Source organism: Musca autumnalis, unplaced genomic scaffold (assembly GCF_047663935.1).
Source record: "Musca autumnalis isolate F117 unplaced genomic scaffold, ASM4766393v1 scaffold_3, whole genome shotgun sequence".
NCBI classification, from domain to species: domain Eukaryota; kingdom Metazoa; phylum Arthropoda; class Insecta; order Diptera; family Muscidae; genus Musca; species Musca autumnalis.
In genome coordinates, this window is record NW_027411866.1 from 168,995,766 (window position 1) to 169,021,008 (window position 25,243).

At 35.2% G+C, this 25,243-nt stretch overlaps 1 protein-coding gene across 1 annotated transcript in view; it reads right to left on the minus strand.

Moving 5' to 3' along the window:
* The window catches only part of cac (calcium voltage-gated channel subunit cacophony), a 541,297-nt gene that overhangs the window by 289,520 nt on the left and 226,534 nt on the right, over positions 1 to 25,243 (minus strand). The window contains exons 3-4 of the mRNA XM_073975285.1: positions 4,272 to 4,590; positions 3,873 to 4,012 (exon numbers count right to left, since the gene is read on the minus strand). Coding sequence (XP_073831386.1) covers positions 3,873 to 4,012; positions 4,272 to 4,590 — 459 coding nt within the window. The remainder of the gene's footprint in view (positions 1 to 3,872; positions 4,013 to 4,271; positions 4,591 to 25,243) is intronic.

Here is a 25,243-nt window from a genome sequence, read left to right on the forward strand (position 1 = left end):
TGGCTACAATTTTTGTCTTTGTGTTGGATCGAAAATCTCAATGGTTTGGCTGTTATATGCCAAAATATCTAAAAAACGTCAATAAGAAACTTGAAGTCAAAATCGGGAGGCTCGATTTTCACGGTAGATATATGGTCCAGTGGATTTTTTTGCTCAGTTCAATCCGAGGAATCAGAAACGCGAAGGGCTCATTAAGGTTTTTTTCCTTCCACACAAATCGCCCCACCCTAATACTCGTATAAAATATATTTCATATTTTATATTTTATATATTACACTGTGTGTCATTTTTTGAGTCATGGTTTATTACCCATATTCTGACACCGCAGCGTGATAGAAGACCAAAAATAAGAAGATACGTGTCCCTGCGATTTTTCCTATCACTTCAACTTTCGCGGTTATGGGCCCTCAAAGTATTGAGGCACTGATGTCAAAGGGAATCATTTTGTGGGGCTCATATCTTCCGAATCGCTTAGAATTTGAGCATACTCGTGGAAGCAAAGTTGAAGTTCTCATCTTAAAGAATACCCAGCAAAATGTTCGATGCCAAAGATGTCGTTCAATCATGGGTGAAAGTGATCTGGCATGTCATCTTTTTAGCATCTTCATCGATGAATTTTATATGAGCGTGGACCCCAAAAGATGCTATTCATTTTTCGATCCAATGCATGTCATTTACACCAATGCTTTGACATGTCATTTTCACCAATTCTTTGGCATGTCATTTCCACCAATACTTTGGGCATGTCATTTTCACCAACTCTTTGCAAATAACATTATCATTATGACGAGAGTTTTAACAACGTTGGTTGTGATTTCGAGTCTCCGACAACATTAAGCCTATTGTAAATAATTATTCTTATATATTTAGAAAAATGTGTATAAATAAAAACACAAAATTCATCTCTATTGGATCGATGGAATGGGTTCAAATGCTAATGAAAAGATCGGATCTTTCACGACTTCCGTTCCATTAGTTCAAAGGCTAATGAAAAGATCGGATCTTTCACGACTTCGTTTGTACCAGTGCAAAATATGACATGAAATCACGTCATCGCATGGAACCCCTTCCCTCAAATTTTGCTGGGTAATAATTGTGAACACATTAAATCCATTCAACGTCATATTCAATGTCAAAATCATCATCAAAGTTAAATTTCCCTTATAATTTTTTCTTAGATTTTAAGTTACAGATATCAAACCGATCAGAATTGAAGCAAACAACCATCTACAAAAATATACCTTAGATCTCAATAAACAACTTTCTAGAACATAGGAACTCTGTAGAAACGGTTCTTAAAGGTCAAAATAGCAATACAATTGCGATTTTTATACTGTTTTCTCGGTCTCTGCTCCATAGATATTAAACCGTTGAAAATTCAAGAAAAGAATTAACCACATTAATGTAGCAAAAATATCAGTAAACAACTTTCTAGAACACACGAACTATCTATGAATGCTCCTTTATGGTGAAAATAGCCAAAAACTTTTGAAAGTATTCGATTTTTGTACTTTTTTCTCCGATTATGGTCCATAGATACCAAACCGTCCAAGATTTAAGGATAACGTCAACTACAAAAATGTACCCATGATTTCAATAAGCAACTTTCTACAACATATTACATTCTAAGAATGGTCCGTCAAGCTCAAATTCGATAATTTTAGATTATTCTTTCCTGTTCAGGTCCGTAAATAACAAACCTTTCAAATTTCCTTGTATTTTGAACAGTTTGTTATTTCCAGACTGGAGCAGGGGGAAACGTTAAAAATAATTAAATTATTTGTGAATTTCAGCTTAATCATTCCTAGAAACTTCATATGTTCTAATTGTATTGCTATTATGACCTTTAAGAACCGTTTCTACAGAGTTCGTATGTTCTAGAAAGTTATTTACTGAGATCTAAGGTAAATTTTTGTAGATGGTTGTTTGCTTCAATTCTGATCGGTTTGATATCTGTAACCTAAAATCCAAGAAAAAATTATAAGGGAAATTTGACCTTGATGATTTTGACCTTGAATATGAGGTTGAATGGATTTTATATGTTCACAATTATTATTCTTTAAGATGAGAGCTACAACTTTGCTTCCACGATTAAGCCCAAATTCTTAGCGATTTGGAAGATAAGAGCCCCACCAAATGATCCCTCTTGACATCAATGCGTCAGGTCTTTGAGGGCACATAACCGCGAAAGGTGAAGTGATAGGAAAAATCGCCGGGACACGTATCTTCTTATTTTTGGTCTTCTATCACGCTGCGGTGTCAGAATATGGTTAATAATTTTCGTGTTGCATAGTGTTAAATTTTTTATTTATATTTTCTATTCTTTTCATTTTATATTTTTATTTTATATGTATTTTATGTTTTATATTTGTATTTAATTTCTATATTTTTTATTTTTCTTTTGGTATACAAATTAACTCATGTATTTTTTTTTTTTTGTTAAAAAATTTTCTAAAATTTGTATGGCATATATTTTGAAAAAATAAAAATTCTTCTGCAATTTTTGATTACATTTATTTATTATTTTTTATATTTTCATTTATAAGTTTTTAACTACGTTTTCCGAAACTTTCAAATTGTTGCTTGATCTAGGCTACACATAGTATATAAATCTAGAATCTTAAATTCTAATAAAAAATAATATTGACACACACCTTGTTGTTAAGTTTCAGGACATATTTAATACTCACTAATTAATGAATTTTTGATTTAAAACAATACTTTTTCGAGCTTTCTAAGACACTAAAATTTATTTTGAAATCAATTATAGATTTGAGACACACACACTGAGTATAACTAGATAATTGTAGAACATAGATAAAACTAATGATGTATACCCTAGCGGTGTTTCTTCTAGAAATGTAAGACGAAATTTTTATAGTAAACATAATTTAAAGTTATAATCGAATACGTATCTAGCATCCTAAAATTGTTATTTAATTTAGATTTTGAAAAACTAATTTCTTCCTACACATTAAGAATTCTCAGTGATTTGAGTTTTTTGTTGTGGATAGAAAAGAAGATTGAAGCTTACTTGGAATTCTTGAAACAAGTTTCAATGGCCGTAAAACACGGAATGATCTTAACATACGTAGATCGACATCTATGTTGGCCTCGGCAAAGATTGTCATGGCTCTAATGTGATGTGGTGGTGGGCGGTTGGTGTGTGTGTTTTTAGTTTGGACCGACCCACAGGATTTATGGGGGTGGTGTGCAAAAATCAATCATTCGAATTCATTCGATCATTTATTTTTGGGACGCAACCAACGCGGCGAGATAAAGTTGTGAAAATTATACAAAATAGAAAAGAAACAAACAAATAAAAAACCAAAATGCGCAAAAATTTAAAAAAGAGAAACAAAAACACAAAATTTCATAACAAAAACAAATGGCATAAGGCAACAAAAACATATCACAGAAAAGGTTAATTTGTTAAATACACAAATAAAAGACAGCAAGAGAGAAGAAAGAAAGCGTTAGAAACGGCTCGAAGACAAAACAAACAAAAAAAGTCATGGTGTTAGAAGGAGGGTTTGGAGGAAAATATGATTCTTTAAAAAAGGAAAAAAAGAAGTAAAAGAAAAAGTATTGGTTTTTCAAAAAACGCATACTCAAAGAATTGGGAGAGTTGTAGATTAACACACAAACACTCACAAATCGAAAGAAATAGGTAAAACAAAATGTTTTGTTAACAAAACATAAAACCGAAATTATGAAGTGTTTGACGTTTTATTTTGTTATTTTTTTACAGATAAATTGATCAAAGTGACCAAAAACAACAAACGCAGAAAATAAAAACAAAGATAAATAAATAATGTTTAACAAAAAAACTTTCAAATTTCTTTGGCAAATAGGAAACATGGAAAACTTACCCCGTCACTACTACAAAGAAATCCATGATGTTCCAAATATTCCTGAGGTAGGAGTGTTTATGCAAAACTAGACCTAAGGCAAGGATCTTGAGCGATGCTTCTACACAGAAAATGCATAAAAAATAGGTCTCCGTTTTTTCCTGCACAAGAAAAGGGGAAGAAACGTAAAGGACAAAAACAATTTCAATAAAATTCATGTTTGCCATAAACCGCCTTTTTTGATATTTCACAAAAAATTCAATTAAACATTAATTTATGGCAACAGCTGGCCGTTGGCGTTTTATGCTTGCTTGGCTGCCTTACTGGCATCTTCGCCTTTAACTGTTGCAACGACGAGCCCACCATGTATCCTTTTATTTTTTGTTCTGCAAGTGATATTTTTTGGCACTTGAAACTTACCAGCTTTTGGGCCAATACTGTTTTATCACACTCAGGCAAATGTTCTTCTAATGCCAACACAACGCAGTTGGCAATGATTGTCAATAACACAGTGTACTCGAAGGGCGGCCATTCTATTATGAAACGTGTGTATTTTCTAATTGGATTATCCTCGGTGAGGATAAATAATGATGTGGGACCACCACCAGGTGGTGTGTCGTCTTTCTTTGGGCCACCCATTCTATCAGCTAAGCGATGGGCTCCCCTTCGACCCGAGTGCCCCCCGCTTGTGGAGCCCTGTTGATGCCCTGCTAGCGCCGCTTCCTGAGCCGCTGCCAACCTGCAAAATAGGCACATACAAAAAAACAAAGGATAATTAATATTCGCCGTAGTAATTACTTATTTAATTGTATTATTTAGTCTCATATTATTTTTTATTATTATTATTGTTGTTGCTGTTGATGTTTGTCCTTTATGTGGTTGGATTCTGTAAAAGTTGGGTTACTATAAATCAAATGGCTTTTGGCAAAGTCAATAATTTTTCACTTTATAGGTTAACCACTTTATTTGTTGGTTGATTTTATTGTTATTACCATTTTTTATGGAAGACAATTGAAATTAATTTTGAAATTTCATTTTTGGCGAGAAGTGGACAAAGCACTTCTAAATAAACAATTGAATATTTTAAGATTAATAAAAGGAGTAGTACAACATATTAAAACTAATGAGAAGATTTGAAATAGCATGCGGGTTGTAGGGGATGTTAGACAGCAAGGAACGGTCTTTATCGGTAATAACTTGACAAAGCCCAGGACAACAAGTAAAAAAGTGTTAGTCGGCTTTGCCGACAGATATATACCCTCAGCCAATGTGAAGTGAAACTTTCACCTACGGACAAATCGAATGTATTTAAGGTCTCATCAGAATTTTGTGGCCCTTTTTGGACATTTGAAATTACCGACAAAAATCTGGATTAGAAATTAACTGCACTAAGACACAAATGTTGAACCTTTGTGGGTGAGGTACCCTTAAGGAGGACCGATATGGGCCATTTTAGGAGTTAAACTAAATTTTGAAAAAAATATAAGGAGATCCAAAGTTTGGACCAAATTGGTTGCGCCATTCAAGTGATATCGTCATAGCACTTTAGTTGCTTTTTTTTAAATATTGGGGGGAAGTACCGAAAGTTGTGGACCGGTATTGCCCCATGAAACTAAGTTTACATATTACATGACGAAGATCCAATGTTGGACCAAATTGGTTGAACAGTTCGAGAGTTATCGTGCTTTCCGACCGCCACATATAATGACATAGGGGTTTTTACACCTTTCGGGCTGTATTCCTAAGAAATATGGACTTGCCCCTGAAAAAAAGTTTTACCGTCGTAATGGATGTAGCGAATGCAAATCGCTTCAACAAAAATCAAAGTGATTCTAGAGCAGGTCTTAAAGTGAACTTGTCCGAAATTTTGTGTGAGAGGTACCAGAAGGAGTAGACAAATATAGACCATATTCGAACCTGATCTATATCTGGTAGATATATTAGGATGTGCAAAGTATGGATTACATCGGTCACTCCCTTCAAGAGTTATCGTGCGCACAATTTTTCCGAACATTTTTGAACTTTTGTGGGGGAGGTACCTGAAGGAGTGAACTATGTTTGGACAAAAATTACGAAGGCCAAATGTTGGACCGAATCGGCAGATCCCTTCGAGAATTATCTTGCGCTTCAACCACTACACACGGTGTCATAGGGGCTTTTTGCATGTTGCAGGCTATTTTCTCAGGAAGTGTGGACTTGCCCCTGATGAAATTTGTACCGTGAATACAAGTTGTTGCAACAAAAATCGAAGCGATTTGAGAGCAGGTCCTATTCTGAACTTATCCGAAATTTTGTGTGGAAGGTACCCGAAGGCGTGGACCGATTGAGTCCATACCTCATCTAAGTTTGGTAAAAAATTTCACGATGTGCAAACTTTGGAGCAAATCGGTTACTCCCTTCATGAGTTACCGTGCGCACAAATTTTCCGAACATTTTCGAACTTTTGTGGGAGATGTACCGGAAGGTGTGGACCGATATAACCCATCTTCGAACTTAAACTAAGTTTGGACGAAATATTGCGAAAGCCAAATTTTGGACCAAATCGGTTCATCCGTTCGAGAGTTATCGTGCGCACCAGCCAGCCAGACAGACGGACGGACATTGCTAAATCGACTCCAAATTGTCTGAAACACATTTCGTCCAAACTTACTTGGGGTCTAAAACCATTATTTCGATGAGACACATTTTGACCGTATGAAAGTGTATATACCCTCGTTAGCATAAATGCTGAGGGTATAAAAATGTTGCTATAAGTAGGAGCACAACTAGTACCTACCTTCGGTAAACATTTCAAAAGGGCCCTTAAAGAGTCCTTAATCTGCACTTAAGCAAACTTTTTGAACGTTTCTTATAGAGGTACCCGAAGTAGTGGACCGTTATAGTATATGTATGTATATTTGAATCTGTTCTATATCTGGATGAAATACTACTAGAAACTAATTTTATAATTTGGAAACAAAGTTTAGATCAACCTAGTTCGAGAGTTACCGTGCGCTTCAGCCAGTCAGACAGACAGTCGATACATATACCTTCGTTATCCTATAGGTTGTGGGTATAAAAATTATAAAAGGCATATGTATGTCAGCTTGTTGAGAGTATACGCACAAAAGGAAAGCCAAAACTTCGATGGAAACACCAAGTTGAAGATGATCCAAAATTGCTGAAGTTTGGTAGAAGGTCATTGGGTTTAGAAATGTATTCATAGTTCGGCTTACGGAACAGATTTGGTGCAAACATTGGATAACCTAATCTGCAAACTTGTTTTAAGTTCGAAAATTTAAGTTCCACTTTTTGGTATAGTTCCCCCATAACAGTTACTCCGCATTTCGTCACGTTTTATATTTGATTCAGCTGTGGTTTGACATTTAGAGTTTTCTACAGATCACTATTTTTGTAATGCTTCCATATAGTGGTACCTACCATATTTTCCATCCGAATTATCTCTATTTTTCATTTTTTATCTACAACTCTGGGGTCTTCTTACTTAAATCTGTTAGAGGCTTTAGCAAAAAGTAGTTTAGTCGTAGACTAAACTACGTAATGCGAAAAAGAAAGAAGAATTTGTGTCGGCTCTATGTAGCATGTAAACCCCAAATGTTGGCGACCCTGCGAACATTGTAGAGACTCAGCCCCCTTAGTGAAATATGATGGTTAACAGTACATACAAAGGGGCAAGTTGTACATCCCCTTGCGGCAAACTCGTGGGTACAACAATAAAAACCACCAAACCCAAAAGCAAAAATTCTCGATTGGAGTCTGGCAACTCTACCGAGGATGAATAGCCTCCAGCTAGGAGCTGGTAGCCATCTAAATAAGCGGAGACAACAATGAAACAGTTCTGACATACTTCAGACGGCAATCCATAAATGCCTACCAACAAAAAAATCCGTCCGATATATGGAAGGCCCTGTACAAAAGTCTATTCTCGGCAAGATAGCCAAGAATGCTGCAAATGATACAGTGTACGAACGGGATGAGGTGAACAAATTCAAATATACAAAATCTCACAAATCAACGATCGCCCATCTTCTTTCAGGCGAGAACGTCCCCGGACGGAGCCCACAAAGCGAAAAAAGTGAAAACACAGCACCACAGACTCATATACAACAAAACGACCATTCAAAGAAGTTGTTAAGGACAACCTGATGGTTGCCGTAGCAGCTTCCTTCGTGGGAAATGTTGTCGATATTGAATGCGTCTTCTAGCGTTGTTATGGTTACACTACAAACAAATAAAACTGTGGATCCCGCTATATATTTGGCTGAAACTCTGTTATCTCACCATGTACATCAATATATTTGGCGTCAATGGAAAAACCAAGAATTTCTCTTCCAAATAAAACATATGTAGGTGGAACGTGCCTTCCAGGAATAAAGATAAAGTCATCATATTAAAAATCATGATGAGAAGCGTTCAACGATGTTTCTATATATTTTTTTTAACCCCCAGTTTATGTATTTTGAAATACACACTCAAATTGGGTAGTTTTTCTTCAGCATTCGTTTTCTTATCGACATACATAAACAGGCCCTAAGTGTGACTTTTTATTAATTATATCGTTCAGTTTTTCTTTTATTTAAGTCTGTTATGTATTTCTTTGAAATTTTTTGTGTACCTATGTGCCTGTTGTTGCTTTTGTGTTTGGTATTGCTATGCCTTTCAATAAACCAACACCATTTATAAATGTGTGTATGTGTGTTTTACATCGAAATTTACGCTCCCTTGTTCTCAGTAAGCGCCCACTGGAGTATGTGTTTTATTTTGTGGCTTTGGGTTTGTATTTGTTTGCACCCAAACATAAAATTTGTTTCCACCCAAACACATATTTGTTTGCAGGATCCAAACATATGTTATGTTTGGGACTGATTGCAAACAAATATATGTTTGCTGCAAAATATGTTTGGGACATATGTTAGAAAGGCCTTTTTTCTCCGTGTATGTAAATTATAAATATTTTAGTTTAAAACAAGTAAAAAAGTATCAGTCGGCTTTGCCGACAGAGATATACCCTCAGCCTGTGTGGATTGAAATAATTTTTTCCCAAAAAAAAAAACAAAACTTATGTATTTGATTTTCAAAATTTTGGGCGTATGAACCGACAAAAGTATGGATACGATTAAAGCTCAAAAGTTTGCGGGGATAACGATATATAGGGCTTTTTTATCACACTAGCCTACGAAAAACATAATATCGCTGTAAACAGGGCCACTAGGAAAACCTTCAGTAAAAATGTCCAAAGGATCCTCGAAGAGACCCTTAACCACACAAAAATTTTGAACATTTGAGTGGGTGGTACCACAAGGATTGGACAGATAGGGCCCAAATTCGAACTTAAACTAAGTTTCGGCAATATTTAGAGATCCAAAGTTTGTACCAAAGTTCGCATACCATTTTAGCGAATATTTTCTAACTTTTGCGGGGGATGTACCGGAAGGAGTGGACCTATAAGCACCACCTTCGAATATCATCAAATATTCGAAGAAATATTATAATATCCAAAGTGTGGACGAACGCAGTATTCGGTTCGAGCTCTCCAGCCGCTACATATGGTGCCATAGGTGTTTTTTACAACTGTCGGGCTGTTTTCTCAAGATGTATGGACTTGCCCTAGAAAAAACTGTTACTGTCGGAACTGAGGCAGCGAATGCAAGGTGGTTCAACAAAAACTAAAGTGATTCGAGACGTTGTCTTAAAGTGAATTTATCCAAAATACCAGAAGGACTGGACAAATATAGTCCATATTCGAACCTGAATATATCTGGTAGATATATTAGGATGTGGAAAGTATGGACCAAATCGGTCACTCCCATCAAAAGTTATCGTGCGCACAATTTTTCCGAACATTTTTGAACTTTTGTGGGGGAGGTGCCAGAAGGGGTAGACCGATATGGCTTAACTTCGAACTTAAACTAAGTTTGCACAAAATATTAAGAAGGCCCCATTTTGCGCTCCAACCACTACACACGGTGTCATAGGGGTTTTTTGAACCTTTCAGGCTATTTTCTCAAGAAGTATGGTCTTGCCCCTGATAAAACTTGTACCGCCGGGGGGCAGTGAATGCAAGTTGCTACAACAAAAATCAAAGCGATTCGAGAGCAGGTTCTAAACTGAACTTTTAGAACCTAATCTAAGTCTGGTAAAAATTGCACGACGTGCAAAGTATGGACCAAATCGGTTAATTCTTTCGAGAGTTATAGTGCGCACAAATTTTCCGAACATTTTTGGGGGAGGTACTGGAAGGAGTGGACCGATATAACCCATCTTTGAACTTAAACTAAGTTTGGACAAAATATTACGAAAGCCAGATTTTGGACCGAATCGGTTGGTCCGTTCGAGAGTTATCGTGCGCTCCAGCCATACAGACAGACAGACGGACGGACATGACTAGATCAACTCCAAATTGTCTGAAACACATTTCGTCCGAACATACTTGGGGTCTAAAAACATTATTTCGATGAGGCACATTTTGCCCGTATAAAAGTGTATATGGTAAATAACAAAAATGTTTTGCAATCGTTGAAGTTGAGGTTCACCATTTAAAAGGTCGCGAACTGTCATTATATTTTATATAATATAAATATATTTATATTAATTGAAGTGTTTTAGCCGCGGTCTCATAATATAGACCATAATAAAACAAGTGAGCAAAGGCTATAGCCGGGACGGAGCCGACCATGTGATACCCTACACCACTACCCCTGTGCATAAGCTTTTCACTGGTAAACATTTCTTTTAGGGAATATAATCCGACTACCACCAAAAATAATATGCTTCTTTCTCTCTGGGACCCCCATAAGCAACCCAAATTTCGTGACCATCCGGACAAAATTACGACCTGAAGCTTGATTGCAAAAAATGGAAGAATTGGATGCATTACCGACTATCAACTCCCAAAAAATTCGTGACGACAAAATTGCGACCTGTAGCGTGATTACAAACAAATCGGAAAATGGGATGCATTACCGATTATTGCAATATCTCTGTTGTTTGAGCAGCTACGACAACCTACTTTACATCGTTGTAAAGGTGATATTTTCTTTTTTCCTTGCCAGGTTTTGCTTTTGATATACCTCTTAAAGAAACAGAGATATTGGATTTGAAACAAAACGTTGACCTTTCTCCAAATAAGTGTTTGCCCATTCCGACCCCTGAATATTATCCGACTATCATCAAAATCAATAGGCTTCTTTCTCTTTGGGACCCCCATTAACCGCCAAAATTTCGTGACGATCCGATCAACATTGCGACCTGTGGCGTGATTACAAAAAAATCGGAAATGGGATGCTTTATCGGCTATTGCCATATCTCTGCTATTTTACCACCTACGACAACCTACTTTACATCGTTGTAAGGGCGATATTTTCTACTTTCCTTGCCAGGTTTTGCTTTTGATATACCTCTTAAAGAAACAGAGATATTGGCTTTGAAATAAAATGTTGACTTTTCTCCAAATAAGTGTTTGCCCATTCCGACCCCTAAATATTATCCGACCATCACCAAAATCAATAGACTTCTTCATCTGTGAGACCCCCATTAACCCTCAAATTTTCGTGACGATCCGATCAAAATTGCGACCTGTGGCGTGATTACAAAAAATCGGAAAATGGGATGCATTATCGACTAATGCGTTATCTCCGTTATTTGGTTACCTACGCCGACCTAGTTTGCATCATTGTAAAGACGGGATCTTCTACTTTCATAGTCAGGCCTTGCTTTTGGAAAATTTTCAACCAAAGCTGTGATATTTGTCAATATAATTAAAATCGCAAAAATGAAAATTGGGGTTTTATTTGTGATATCTTCGTTGTTTGATCAACTTCGAGCACCTACTTTACATCATTAGAAAGGTGATCATTTCTGCTTTCATTGTCAGGTTTTGCTTTTGGTATACCCCATAGAGAAGCTGAGATATTCGCTTTGGAAAAAAAACGTTGTCTTATTACCCACCTAAGTTTCTTGTCCTTTCCGACCCCTAAATATTATTCGACCATCATCAAAATCAATAGGCTTCTTCCCCTCCGGGACCCCCATCAACATCCAAAATTTCGTGACGATCCGATCAAAATTGCGACCTGTAGCGTGATTACAAAGTTTAGATGGACAGACGGACGGACGGACGGACACACATGGCCAGATCGACTCAGCTCGTCGAGACATTCATTTTGGTATATATAAGTATGGGTCTACGACCATTATTTCGATGCGTTACAAACTTTTTGGCCAAAACCAACGTATAATACCGTCCCCACATGGTGGTGTAGGGTATAAAAATTACGTGGAAGCTGTGTTGGTGGAATATAATAAAATGTTAAAAATGTGTTGAAGTTAGCAAGTTTTTTTGTGTTTTTTCTTTATTTCTGGTCAAACCAGGGAAAATTCAGACCTGAGCTCAAAGAAAGAATTGAAGAATACCCCTTGGACAACATGGTTCTAATGTATGACTTCTCGATATATACAGTGCATCCCCCTTAAATCGATGCTGACATTTTGAAGTTTTGAAATCGGTGTTTCCTAATTCTATTGCTTATCACACTAAGCAAATATACTTTCACGATGATAAACTATTTCCCTTTATGAAGTTTCAGCAAAATACTTCAGGTTTTGTATGGAAATTTAGCGAAATAGTAGAATAACTCCTAAAAATGTTTCCCCAATTCTTCATATTAAACCAAAAAATATATTTTTGAAATAATATTCCAACAATAAGTTGTGTCTTTTATTGTTGCTGAACTATGCAGGTTATACACCCAATCTATAAAATTTTGGTCTCACATTTTTCTGGACATTGTCTAGATTCTGTACGTATTTTTAATTAATGTTTTAGAGATTTCTATGGGCTCTGAATTAAAATAAATAAAATTTACTCCAAGATTCCTTCATTATTTTTTGATTTTCCGCGAAAATAAAAATAAATTTAGCAAATATTTAGGCGTCTACGGACAGATATTAAATGCTGTTACCGATTTATATATACATTTTGGTATTACAACACAATGGGTATTTTTAAATATTTTTTCTTTCTTTTCTGAACGTGAACAGATTTGAAACCACGATTTTTTTCTTAACCCATGTACCAAAAATCGTGAATGTGCTAGCAAAAATTTTTTTTTTAATTTTTTTTTTCGATGGAATTGTAAAGGAAATTTGAAATTTACCATATACCCTCGTTAGCATAAATGCTGAGGGTATAAAAATCCAAAAAATTAAAAAATGTTGTAAGTCCCAACAGAAATTCAAATCTATACGAGGAAAAGTTCGTAAGTCCAAAGATATCCAATTATCTCCCACACGCGATGGAATTTGATCAAACAAAATTCAGGTACTGAAGGGGAAAAAATAAACGAACAATACTGATTTTACTACTATAGCAAAATTTTTAATAGGAAAAGCGGTAGAATGTTTTTTCTTTCTCATGAAAATTTTCTAAAAATGGACTTACAACCTTTTCCTGCGTAGCACACGATATATTGTAAGATTGTATAACTTGTTGTGTAGGTGTTCCAATAAATAAAACAAAATAAATAAACGCACTGCATATTTACATAAATATTTAAAACTGATTTATTTGTATATTGTGCACACATACATACATGCATACATATACCCAGTTGTTCAATAAATAGCTATTGTCTACTTTGACATAGGCATGTAACTAGTTACTCATGGATCCTAGTTACTTTACACCCAAAAATGGCACACAAAATAACCTATAGCCCGATTTTTTCACTGGAAATAGGCTTCCTTGTCTATCATGTCAATTGACTAGTTACAGGTAATGCGGCGTGTAATATATTGACTATTTTATAGACTACCGATGGATAGTGTAATAGACAATGTTTCTCTCTTGTAATCTCTTTTCAACATTATTTCTTTTTTTAACAAAATAGAAAAAATATTCTGTCATTTTGTTCGTTTGTTCATAATTTAAAAACTTATTGATGCGTTTGTTGTGAAAAAATTTAAGATGCAAAAAAGAACGTGTTACCAGCTAAATCATAAGAAGGATGAATAATTTAAGAAGAATATTTATAATATATACAGTATCGGCCAAAACTAAAGCACCCCCTCAGTAAATTTTTTTGAAATGATAATTTTTTTATGAAAACTAAATTATAAATTTATTTTTTATTTTTCTTTTTAATTATTTATATCTTTATAATTGAAAAATACAAAAATAAGGAGATCAGAATTTAATAAACAAAAGTTAAAATTCAAAAAACATTTTAGGTCGCAAATATAAGAGGACAAAACTAAAGCACCCCCCCATTTGAGGTACAGCAAAAACTATTGAAATCAATATTTCGTTGCTTATCCTCTATTCTGGATGACACAATCACATCTTTTAGGCATAAAGGATACTAAATTATTAATTATTGCAGGCGAAATAATCGGTTTTCGGAAAATTTAGCTTAAAACCTCAAAATACTGAAAATCGGAAGTTACCGTTATATGGGGGCTACACCCAAACGTGAACCCAGGTCCACGATTTTTGGTGGATATGTTTTGTGACCACTAAGAACCCTAAGTACCAAATTACAGCTAATATAGTAGGAAAATGTGGCTTAAATATCCGAAATACCGAAGATCGGAAGGTACCGCTATAAGGGGCTATACCAAAACATTAGCCGATATTGTTCATATTCATCCAAATATGATGCTACAGCATTCTCTGATCGAATACTAAATCCCTTAGGTTTAAAAATTAGCAAAAGAACGAATTGCAAAAGAACGGTAGACGCCGGCTTATTCAGTCGACGACCAGCAAAAAACCTTCCGCCTCCATGTTTTACAGCATCTTTGCAATATTTAGGATTTAACGGTTGCCCATTTAGTCCAACCATCTGAATACTTTAAATTAAACATAGATTCATCGGAAAACAGTTCAAATGGGTCTTGGCGAATGCCAGTCTGGCTCTTTCATTTTTAGTCGATATGAAGGGTTTTTTTGCTGGTCGTCGACTTAATAAGCCGGCGTCTATCGTTCTTCTGCAATTCGTTCTTTTGCTAATTTTTAAACGTTAGGGTATTGTATTTGACTAGTGGATGCTGTAGCATCATTTTTGGATGAATATGAACAATATCGGCTAATGTTTTGGTATAGCCCCCTTATAGCGGTACCTTCTGATCTTCGGTATTTCGGATATTTAAGCCACATTTTCCTACTATATTAGCTGTAATTTGGTACTTAGGGTTCTTAGTGGTCACAAAACATATCCACCAAAAATCGTGGACCTGGGTTCACGTTTGGGTGTAGCCCCCATATAACGGTAACTTCCGATTTTCAGTATTTTGAGGTTTTAAGCTAAATTTTCCGAAAACCGATTATTTCGCCTGCAACAATTAATAATTTAGTATCCTTTATGCCTAAAAGATGTGATTGTGTCATCCAGAATAGAGGATAAGCAACGAAATATTAATTTCAATAGTTTTTGCCGTACCTCAAATGGGGGGGTGCTTTAGTTTTGTCCACTTACATTTGCGACCTAAAATATTTTTTTAATGTTAACTTTTGTTTATTAAATTCTGAATTCCTTGTTTTTGTATTTTCCAATTATACAGATATAAATAAATAAAAAGAAAAATAAAAAATAAATTTATAATTTAGTTTTCATAAAAAAATTATCATTTCAAAAAAATTTACTGAGGCTGTGCTTTAGTTTTGGCCGATACTGTATGTGGTAAGTAGTGATACATATCTTGACACAATTCATTATCGCGTCATTTCATTAAACTTCTATACATTTTATTTCAGGAACTTTTGAATGATCTGATGGACCCACGAGAAAAACATTCCAAGGACCAAATAAACATAAGTCGCTGTATCAAGTACTCATTCACTATTTCCAGTACCAAGGATCAAGATCTATATGTATACAATATTATATTGTCCTTTGTAAAATATTTGCACAACATGTATTAAAATAAAGTGTGGCTAATGCATATATGCATTAACCCTACAAGATACTAGTATTTTTGGCTATCATTTCTGACTACCGAATTGACTGGTTACTCGTAATGCACTGAGGAGACAATTGTCTTTCATACGACTATCGAATTGGGTGGTTACTGGTAATGCAGTGAGGGGACAATAGACCCCTTCCTATGACATTCCCATGTTAAATTCACCAGTCTATAACATTGCGAGTAGATTGGGTGGTAACTAGGGGTGTTTACCAGTAACCAGCAAAATTGCTAGTTATTCTCTAGTTACCCGAACAACTGGGTATCTATAGAATTCCAGTTCTTAAATTATATTTTATTTGTTGCTTAAAGTCTATAAATGGTCATTCTATTTAATTTAAAATGTGTCCAGTAGCAAGCAACACCTTTCATTTAATACTTCACAGACAAAAAGCTCTTATGTGGGTTACCCCTCCTTCTACGTCCATATATCCTTCTTTGGACTTATTTTGTAAGGGAATTATTTAAAACAAAAAAAAAAAAAAATAAATAACTCCATAATTATTCATTAAATTAATGTTGCATAAATACCTACCCACAATTTACAAAACGAATGCCTCACCTTAACTACTTAGCCCTTAAGTGAATGCCGGTGTTAATGGGATTCCTTTGTATATTTTTTGAAGTGGTTAACATAATTTTATGCAACCCACCCACCAGATGAACAAAAAAACATATTCCTAACAGACTCTTACGTTGGGCAACATGGGGAAGGCGAGTGTGCGTGCGTGTGACAAACATTTGTATTATTTGTATAATATGTGCATAATTTAACTGTTTTTCTCTCGTTGTTAGTATTTATCCAATTTCAGCGAATTTACGTGAAAACTGTTATCAACTGCTATTGTTGTGTTGAATATTTGTTGGTGCTCTAAATACTAAAATTAGATGGTGGTCCATTACATACGTACTAACTGCAGGTTTTATACGTTCTTATGCATGTGAAACCATTTATGTCACACATAGGTTATGTATGTAGGTTATGTATTTAATACATACATACTAGTATGTATATAATTTATTGATTATTTCAAATTATATATTCGATATTCAGCATATCTATTGTTTTAGTGCCTCCATACGCTGAGATTTGGAGCAAACATGGAGAATAGATACAGTAGACATTATCTCCTAAGAGTATATACACAATATGCTGAGATTTATGTATGTGTGTATGTACATAATGTATACTTTGCATGTCTGTGAACCCCATTGAAATTGTGATAATACATTATAATCATACAGGCAACCAAACATCCAGTCAACCATTCATCCATCCATTGATACATCTCAAGCCCTAGATAGATGGACGGATTGACATAGATTTTATGTGACACAAAAGACCCAGAAACCGTGTAAGAGTATAATATAAAATAATAACAATAAATGATAATAAAAAATAAATAATTCTGCACATTATGTGGTAGAAAAAAAAAACAACAACAACAGCAAGTAAGGTTTTAAAATACTGCTTGCTGTACACACACACACTGGTGGTTTATGCAGCAACAAAAATAAATTTGGCATTTTGCAATTTTTATTATTGTTTTCGGTTTTTTGTTTTCAACGACATTTTGTTTGTCTATGCTTGTTGCGAGGAGTAAGTCTGTGAGTCGGAGTGGTGCTGCAGCACAACAAAACATTACATCATTTGACAATAAATCATTGTTAATTGCACATTGGAGAGCGAAAGTATGTGTTACAAATCCTTTTGTTCAACATTTATGCCAAGTTGTCTGTATGTACTTAACATGTGTGCCCTTTACATAAGGACTATTCCAGAGAATAATAGACGAGGCTTTTGTTCTTTCTTGATATATTGACAGATATGTCTCCGGCATAAAAATAAAAACAAAGGGGTTGAATATAATTAGTCTACTTTATATAATTTCTTTCAACCTCTGAACTCGAACTGGGGGAGATTTGCTCCATTGGGTAGCCTACTTACTGTTTCCAGCCATTTTTGGCATGCCTATATTCGATTCCAAATGCCATATTACAGCAAATTTAGATGATAAAATATTCCAAATCGTTCGAGAGTTATCGTGCGTTCCAACCGGAAGCAAACGGCTAAAATAGACTCCAAACTTTCTGGTCAGATTGGGTCCTAACATATGAGAGGTCTAAAACCATTATATCGATGACATTCATTTTTCAATAGTATCGAAAATTTTTAATGTCGTTATGCTTAAAACGGAGGGTATAAAAACGCATTTATGTACATCCTTGTTGCAATTTTCAGGTATTTATATCGGGAAGTATGGCATTAACAAAACGGCAAAAAACAACATTACCAAATAACGGGTTTTTATAGTAGTCTTAACAACTTACGAAACACCCTACTAGCCCATTATTTTAACAAGAAGTTCAAAAATAAGCTTAAAAACATATCGCTCATTTACTCAAAGTGTGGCATAACACAAAAAATACGTTTTCTGAGTTAGCATTTTTTTCTATTTTGTGTCAAATTTTCATGTTAATATCTCTAAAACTCAACGAGTTACAGCTCATTTACTACGAGTAAATGAGCCATATGCTCTACTTTTAAAACATTTGTTTTCAATTTCAACACGCTCAATATTTTTATTTTGTTTTATTTTGCTATATGTTGGATTTTAACAAATCGGCTGACCAGTTCGAAAGCTGTCGTGTGCAACAGCCATCCAGACGGATTTTGTACATTCTTGAATTTCAAATTCATTGCTTCAATGAGACACACTAATAAAATATCCTTTTAGGACAGTCCTTAGAAAAAGAACTATCAGGACAACAGAACAACAACAGAAAAAAATCTAAATATCTCATGAATCTGTGACATAGTACATAAAATATGAAATTTTACGCAAACAATCAACAACAGAGCATCGTGATATGTTTGCCGTAATTGTTTTATGACTTTTTCCGCTTCTTTTTGAGCGTATGTCTACTGAAGGCAAAGGGTTCAAATTACAGAAAACGAATGGTATAGTCCATTGAGAAAATGTTCTGTAGAAAAGAACAAGTAAAAATCCACTATGTTCGGAAGGGCCTAATTTTAAATACTCTCCTATATGATTTTCATAGCTAGCGCGAACTTACTTAAAAAAAACCTGAGCTACTAGTATTTTTCGAGTTCGTCAGCACAATTTGAACTACACAAAAAGGTAGATGAATTCCTTTTATACTACGTATTTTTCAATATCCTACTAACAGGTATATACAAATTTTGTATATGTTTCAAAACTTTCAGAATAATGACTGACGATGACCAACTGACATAATACCCATCAACGCATCGATGGTCACAAGACCCAACTTTTTATGTTTACTACTCTGGTCTGCCAACGTAAAGGATGAGGAGGAATAGAATATCAACCAAAACAGATTTTGTGGTCCCTTCTTGACGTATGAACTTGCCGAAAAAATGTATATTTGGATTAAAGCTCAAAAGTGTTGCGGAGGAAATACCTGAAGAAATGCATCGGCATAGTCCATTTTGAAAGGATCTGATTTTGGGAGCATAGATAGCACGCCTTTCAAGCATTTCAGTTTGTCAACGTATTATTTATTGCATGTTTTAAGTCAGACAGCATGGACTTGCCTACGAAAAACATAATATTCCTGTAAACAGGACCACAAAGAGTAACATCGGTATAAATTTCCAAAGGATATTCGAAAAGACCTTAAACAAAAATTTTGAACTGAAAGTACCCTAAAATGAAGATCGATATGCTTTATTTTCGAAGTTAAACTACACTTGGTCAACATATTAGGAGATCAAATATTCTAATCAAAACGGTTGTCACGTTCCAGCTAAGTGTGCGTCCTTTTTTAGTGAAATTTGTTGCACTTTTATGGGGAATTACCCAAAAGAGAGGACCGATATGTCCTATATTTGAACTTGATCAAAGTTTGGACAAAATATTACGAAGGCCAAAGTTTGGACCGGATCGGCTGATCGGTTCGAGAGTTACCGTACGTTGCAGCCACAACACAAATGGTTCCAAAGGGGATATTTACAGCTTTTTATACCGTTGTAATAGGGACAGCATAATACAAGTTGTTAAAACAAAAATCTAATTTTGCGTAGGAGGTACCCAAAGGTGTTGACATATATAGTCCATATTAGAACCTGATACATATCTCGTAGAAATATTACGGTGTACAAAGTATGGACCAATTCGGTTAATGTCTTCGAGAGTTATTATGTTTTAGCGAAACGTTTTGCAATTTTGTCGGGAGGTAGCTGAAAGGATTGGCCGATATGGCTCATCTTACAACTTAAGCTAAGTTTTAACAAAACATTATGAAAGCCAAATTGGGAGTCGAATCGGCTTGTTCATTCGAGTGATTTCGTCCGCTCTAAGGGTATAGCCGCCATATATAGATACCTCGGTATTTTGAGGATTTTATTTACAATTTTTAACCAAACTAGCTGTAATTTGACATTTGAGGTTACTAGTGGTTACGAAACTTCTCTACCAAAAATCGTCAACATAGTTTCATATTTTGTTATAGCCCCCAGTTAACAGTACCTCCGATTATCGGTATTTTGAAGATTTTAGCTACAATGTTGGACGGAACTACCCGTAATTTGACATTTGAAACTGACAGTAGTCACAAAACGTTCTCACTGGAAATTTTCAATATAGCTCCAATTTTTGGCATAGGCCCCATTAAGATACCTCCAGATTTTCGGTATTTTGAGAATTTAAGCTTTATTTCATGACCGAATTTGCAGTAATTTAACATTTGAAGGATCTATTGCGCACATGATTTGGTATCGGCCCTGTATAACGGTACCTCCCGGTTTTCGGTATTTTCAGGGTTTTGGAAATATTTTTTGACGAAGCTACCCGAAATTGACATTTGATGTTCTCTGCAGTCATGAAACTGCGAAACCAACGAAAACTGATAAAACATAGGACCCTGTTAACAGAACCTAACAATTTTCGGTATTTTGAGGGTTTTAGCTACATTGTTGAACGGAACTACCCGTAATTTGTCAATTTATGTTCCCTAAAGTCACAAAACTTTTCCACCAAATATGGTCTACATAATATTACCACCTGATTGAACACATTTTTATACCCTCCACCATAGGATGGGGGTATATTAAGTTTGTCACTACGTTTGTAACTACTCGAAATAATCATTGTAGACCCCACAAAGTATATATATTCTTGATCAGCGTGCAATTCTACATCGATATAGCCATGTCCGTCCGTCTGTCTGTCTGTCCGTCTGTCCGTCTGTGGAAATCACTCTAGCGTCCGAACGGATTGACGTAGGTTGATGAAATTTTGGGAAAATATGTTATATTTACGTAGGACTTTTGGTATTGAAAGCGGGCTATGTAGGTCCACGCTTTCGTATAGCCCCCATACAAAATAACGCGTGACGCGTCGTCGTTTTAAGGAATTTTTAAGATATTTGGCCCATTTTACCACCGAATTGGTTGTAATTTGGTACTTTGTGTCTCCAGAGGCCAAAAAATATTCCTACCAAAGTTGGGTTATATAGGTCCACGTTTTGGTATAGGCCCCATATAAGGCCCCATATAAAGTACGCGTCATTTTAATATATTTTGAATGTATTAGACCCATTTGACCACAGAATTGGTTGTAATTTGGTATTTTGTGTCTTCAGAGGCCAGAAAACATTCCTACCAAAGTTGGGTTATATAGGTCCACGTTTTGGTATAGTCCCCACATAAGACCCCTTATAAAGTACACGTCATTTTAATATATTTTGAATGTATTAGACCCATTTGACCAAAGAATCGGTTGTAACTTTGTATTTTGTGTTTCCAGAGGCTAAGAAACATTTCTACCATAAAATGTTTATATGGGTCCACGTGTTGATATAGCCCCCATAATACAATATCTCCCGATTTTCGATATTTTGAACGTTTTAGCCTCATTGTCACACCGATATGGCTGAAATTTGGTATTTAGTCTTCTTTAGGCGTATAAAAATTTCCCCCAGAAATTTGTAGGTATAGGTCCACGCCATCATATAGCCCCCATAGAACGGTACCTTCCGAATTTCGGTATTTTGAAGGAAATTTGTGGTGGAGGGTATAAAAAGTTCGGCCCGACCGAACTTAACGCTTTTCTTACTTGTTTAAATTAGATTAGATAATTTGGGCATTTGGATTATCCGTGGTCGAACAATTTTTGCACCTAAAATTGTGGACAGGCAAGGAAACTATTTATTCCGTTTTGGTAAAGAACTTAACGACTTTTTACTTGTTAATTTTTAGCACTGTTGAGGTAAATTTGTGTTCAATTTCAACACACTCCACACTTTTATTTTTCCCTCTGTCAGAATTGAATATGCGAATTTATAGCTTACGTTATGTCCGTCAACAATTTTCTTAGGTTTAGTTATCAAAAAACTCCTTTGCCTACGGTGAGCAATGAACTAGGACTAGTCGGCTCAATCCCACCTTTTTCCTGGATACTGCTGCAATAAGTTGAAATATAAAATAGTTGAATTTCACACCATTCTAATAAATGGGCTATAACTCTTTGAGTTTTTTAAGACATCAGTACGCAATGTTAACACAATAAAAAGAGGATGTGGAAAAAATAGAATTACTAAAATGAGTTGGGACACTCTTTGATTAAATGAGCGCTATGTGTATGGTTTCAAATCATCTTAAACTTCAGACTTTTTATACTGTTTAATATTATCGTAGCGAATAACTGATAAATAAAATTCCATAAAATATTGATCACATAATTTAATTTCAAAATTAAAGAAGTTCGAGCTATTGCTTTATTATAAACGTTTATCAGTTAAAAACAGAAAAAATCTATAGCTTTGTTCTTCTCGCCAAATGAATCATTAGCATCAATTATAATAAATTGTTTAAAATATAACGTTTGAAAGATGTCCTCGTACAGATTATGACCCACACATATCAATTCATAAGTGTTGAATATCCTTAGTAACAGACAAAAAAACGATATCTGGTCAACATTCGTAACAAACAAATATCATACATTGTTGTGGGATTATCAATTGAGTTGGCAGAGATGTTTGTAGATCCACATTGTTGTTAAATGACTCATGCATAACAACGGGGGAGGAGGATTGACATATTTTGCTTTACCATACCCTCAGCCAGTAAGCAAGTAACTCTTGGTGGCCCAAATATCGTAAGTGTTGTTAAGTACTGTCTATGTCCCTCCAAGAACAACAAATACACATAGATTCAGAAAAATGTGTGTGCTGGTATGAAAAAGATATTGCTGATGCCAAAAAAACGCACACACGCTTGTTTGTATCTCGTGTATGCGTACGTTTTTTCCGCATCATGACAATCTTCTTCTTCTTTTTCGAGGACAGTATGATGCGTTGAGACATATCGGCTCCCTTACGCACTCATTTTGTATGGTATAATTGTAATGTTCGTTTTACATACATAGACATTTGTTTGCTTCTTTCTTCTATTCATCTCTTCCTCTTAACTGGTACTTGCTTGGCTTTTGTTTTTACTTTCATTTCCGGAATCTTTAAGTTTCCACTGGAGTAAAATTTTATTTGCCCTTGTACACAATCAAATCCAGAATATTAGAGTATGTGCCATGCTTAGTATATGTTTCGTTGCTGCGTGCCGTTTTTTTGTTTCTTCTCTAGTCTTGTCAATGGCTAAGCGCCAATGTTACGCGCCATCATGACGCTTTTTTCCTTGATTATAAATTTAGTTTTATTTGCCATCATCTCAAAAGAATGCTGCGAACAGGATTGGTAAGAAGTTAAAAGTAAATTATATAGCTACTTAAAAACAAAAAAAAGGACAACGAAAGTTTGAGTATCTCCGCTGGTAGAGAGTAGTGATTTGGATTTGGTTTTTGGTGAGAATATGTATTAAATTTGAATAATGTTTAAAGATGCTGCAGCATTTTATAGAAGCGAAAGCGAAGTTGAAGGAGGTACCTAGTAATTCGATTTGATACGTATGCTTTCGAATGAAAAAATCCCTGTTTAGAGCGGATATAGTGAAAGATTTTAAAAACTGTCTTGACTTCGCAATCCAAGAATATATCTTGGCCCTCTTCCATCTCAAGTGGACACTGACCTCAAGCTAAATTCACACAGGAGACTGTTTTGACTCCCGTTACATGGAGTGAGCCAAAATGTAACACCCTTAAGTGTGTCGTGTTAGTAACCCACTCCTATAAAATCGTCCTTCTATGAAAAAAATAACAGCAAGGACCTGAAAAGTCGGCTTAGAATGTGCAGTTTACACACAAGGATGATGATTTTTCGACTTTCCGTTTGTTAGATTTGCTAAATAATATCTTTGTTCTCGTACATTTTTAATAGTAAAACTCGTAAAAGAAAGAAAGAAAAATTGTTCTCACACAAAAGTCTTTTCAAAAAGTTCGGGAACGCAAAAATGGAAAAAACGTCAAAAAGCTGGAACAAATGTCAAAGTTGGGGTACCAACCAATCAGACGCCGGTATCCATGTTACTATTTTTTACACGATCAAATTTGTCGATTAAAAGGTTTTTAAAGAGAGCGGCATTCGGCGCCATTTTTGTTTAAAGAGAAGTGAACATTTTACAAATTGTTGGTGTACGGGAACAGGTTTTCAGGTAAAATGTGTAAAAGTCGCAAAAATTGTAAAAACTTTTTACAAAGCTAATATGTGTGGATTAAATCAATGTGGAGTTGATTAAGCCATGTCCGTCTCGAACTTATCAATCAGTTTGGTTCAAATATCTTAATGATTTGTCCAAACATAGTTTAAGTTCGAAGATAGGCCATATCGCACTGTAAATCTCGAACGGAGTAACCGAATTGTTCATAACTTTGCGTTTGGTAATATTACTTCCACACATAGATCAGATATGAATATGGAATAAATTGTTTTCCCTCCCTACAGTATAACAGATTATCTCGGATCGTTTTGACATTTTTTAGAACTTCCTGAGATAATGGCCCAAAAGCTCGAAAAAGCCTGTCGGCACCAACTAAACTGAGTAGTACGTAAGATAACCCTCGAAGGGATAAACCGACTTGGTCCAAACGTTATACATAGTATTTTATCTTACAAGCTCGGATTATGTCCAAATATTTAGTACATCGGACCACTCTTTCAGGTACCTCCCACACAAGGTTTGGAAAGAGTGCAATTTAAGGACTCGTCTGTGATCGTTTTTCATTTTTTTCGAGGCACGTCCATGCATTCTGAGAAATTGGCCCGAAATCTCCAAAAATTCCTATAGATGTCAGAAGTATTGTGTTTACTTTTTTATGAGGTTCGAGGTTGAGGGTATACATCTGTCGGCACTTCTGGCTGATACTTTCTTACTTGTTTCTATAATATTTTGTATTTGTTAACATTGCATCCTATGATGCGTATAAGTAATAAGAACCATGCGCATGCTCGTATTACTTACACGCATCATGGGTTCCAACATTGCACTTGTGCAA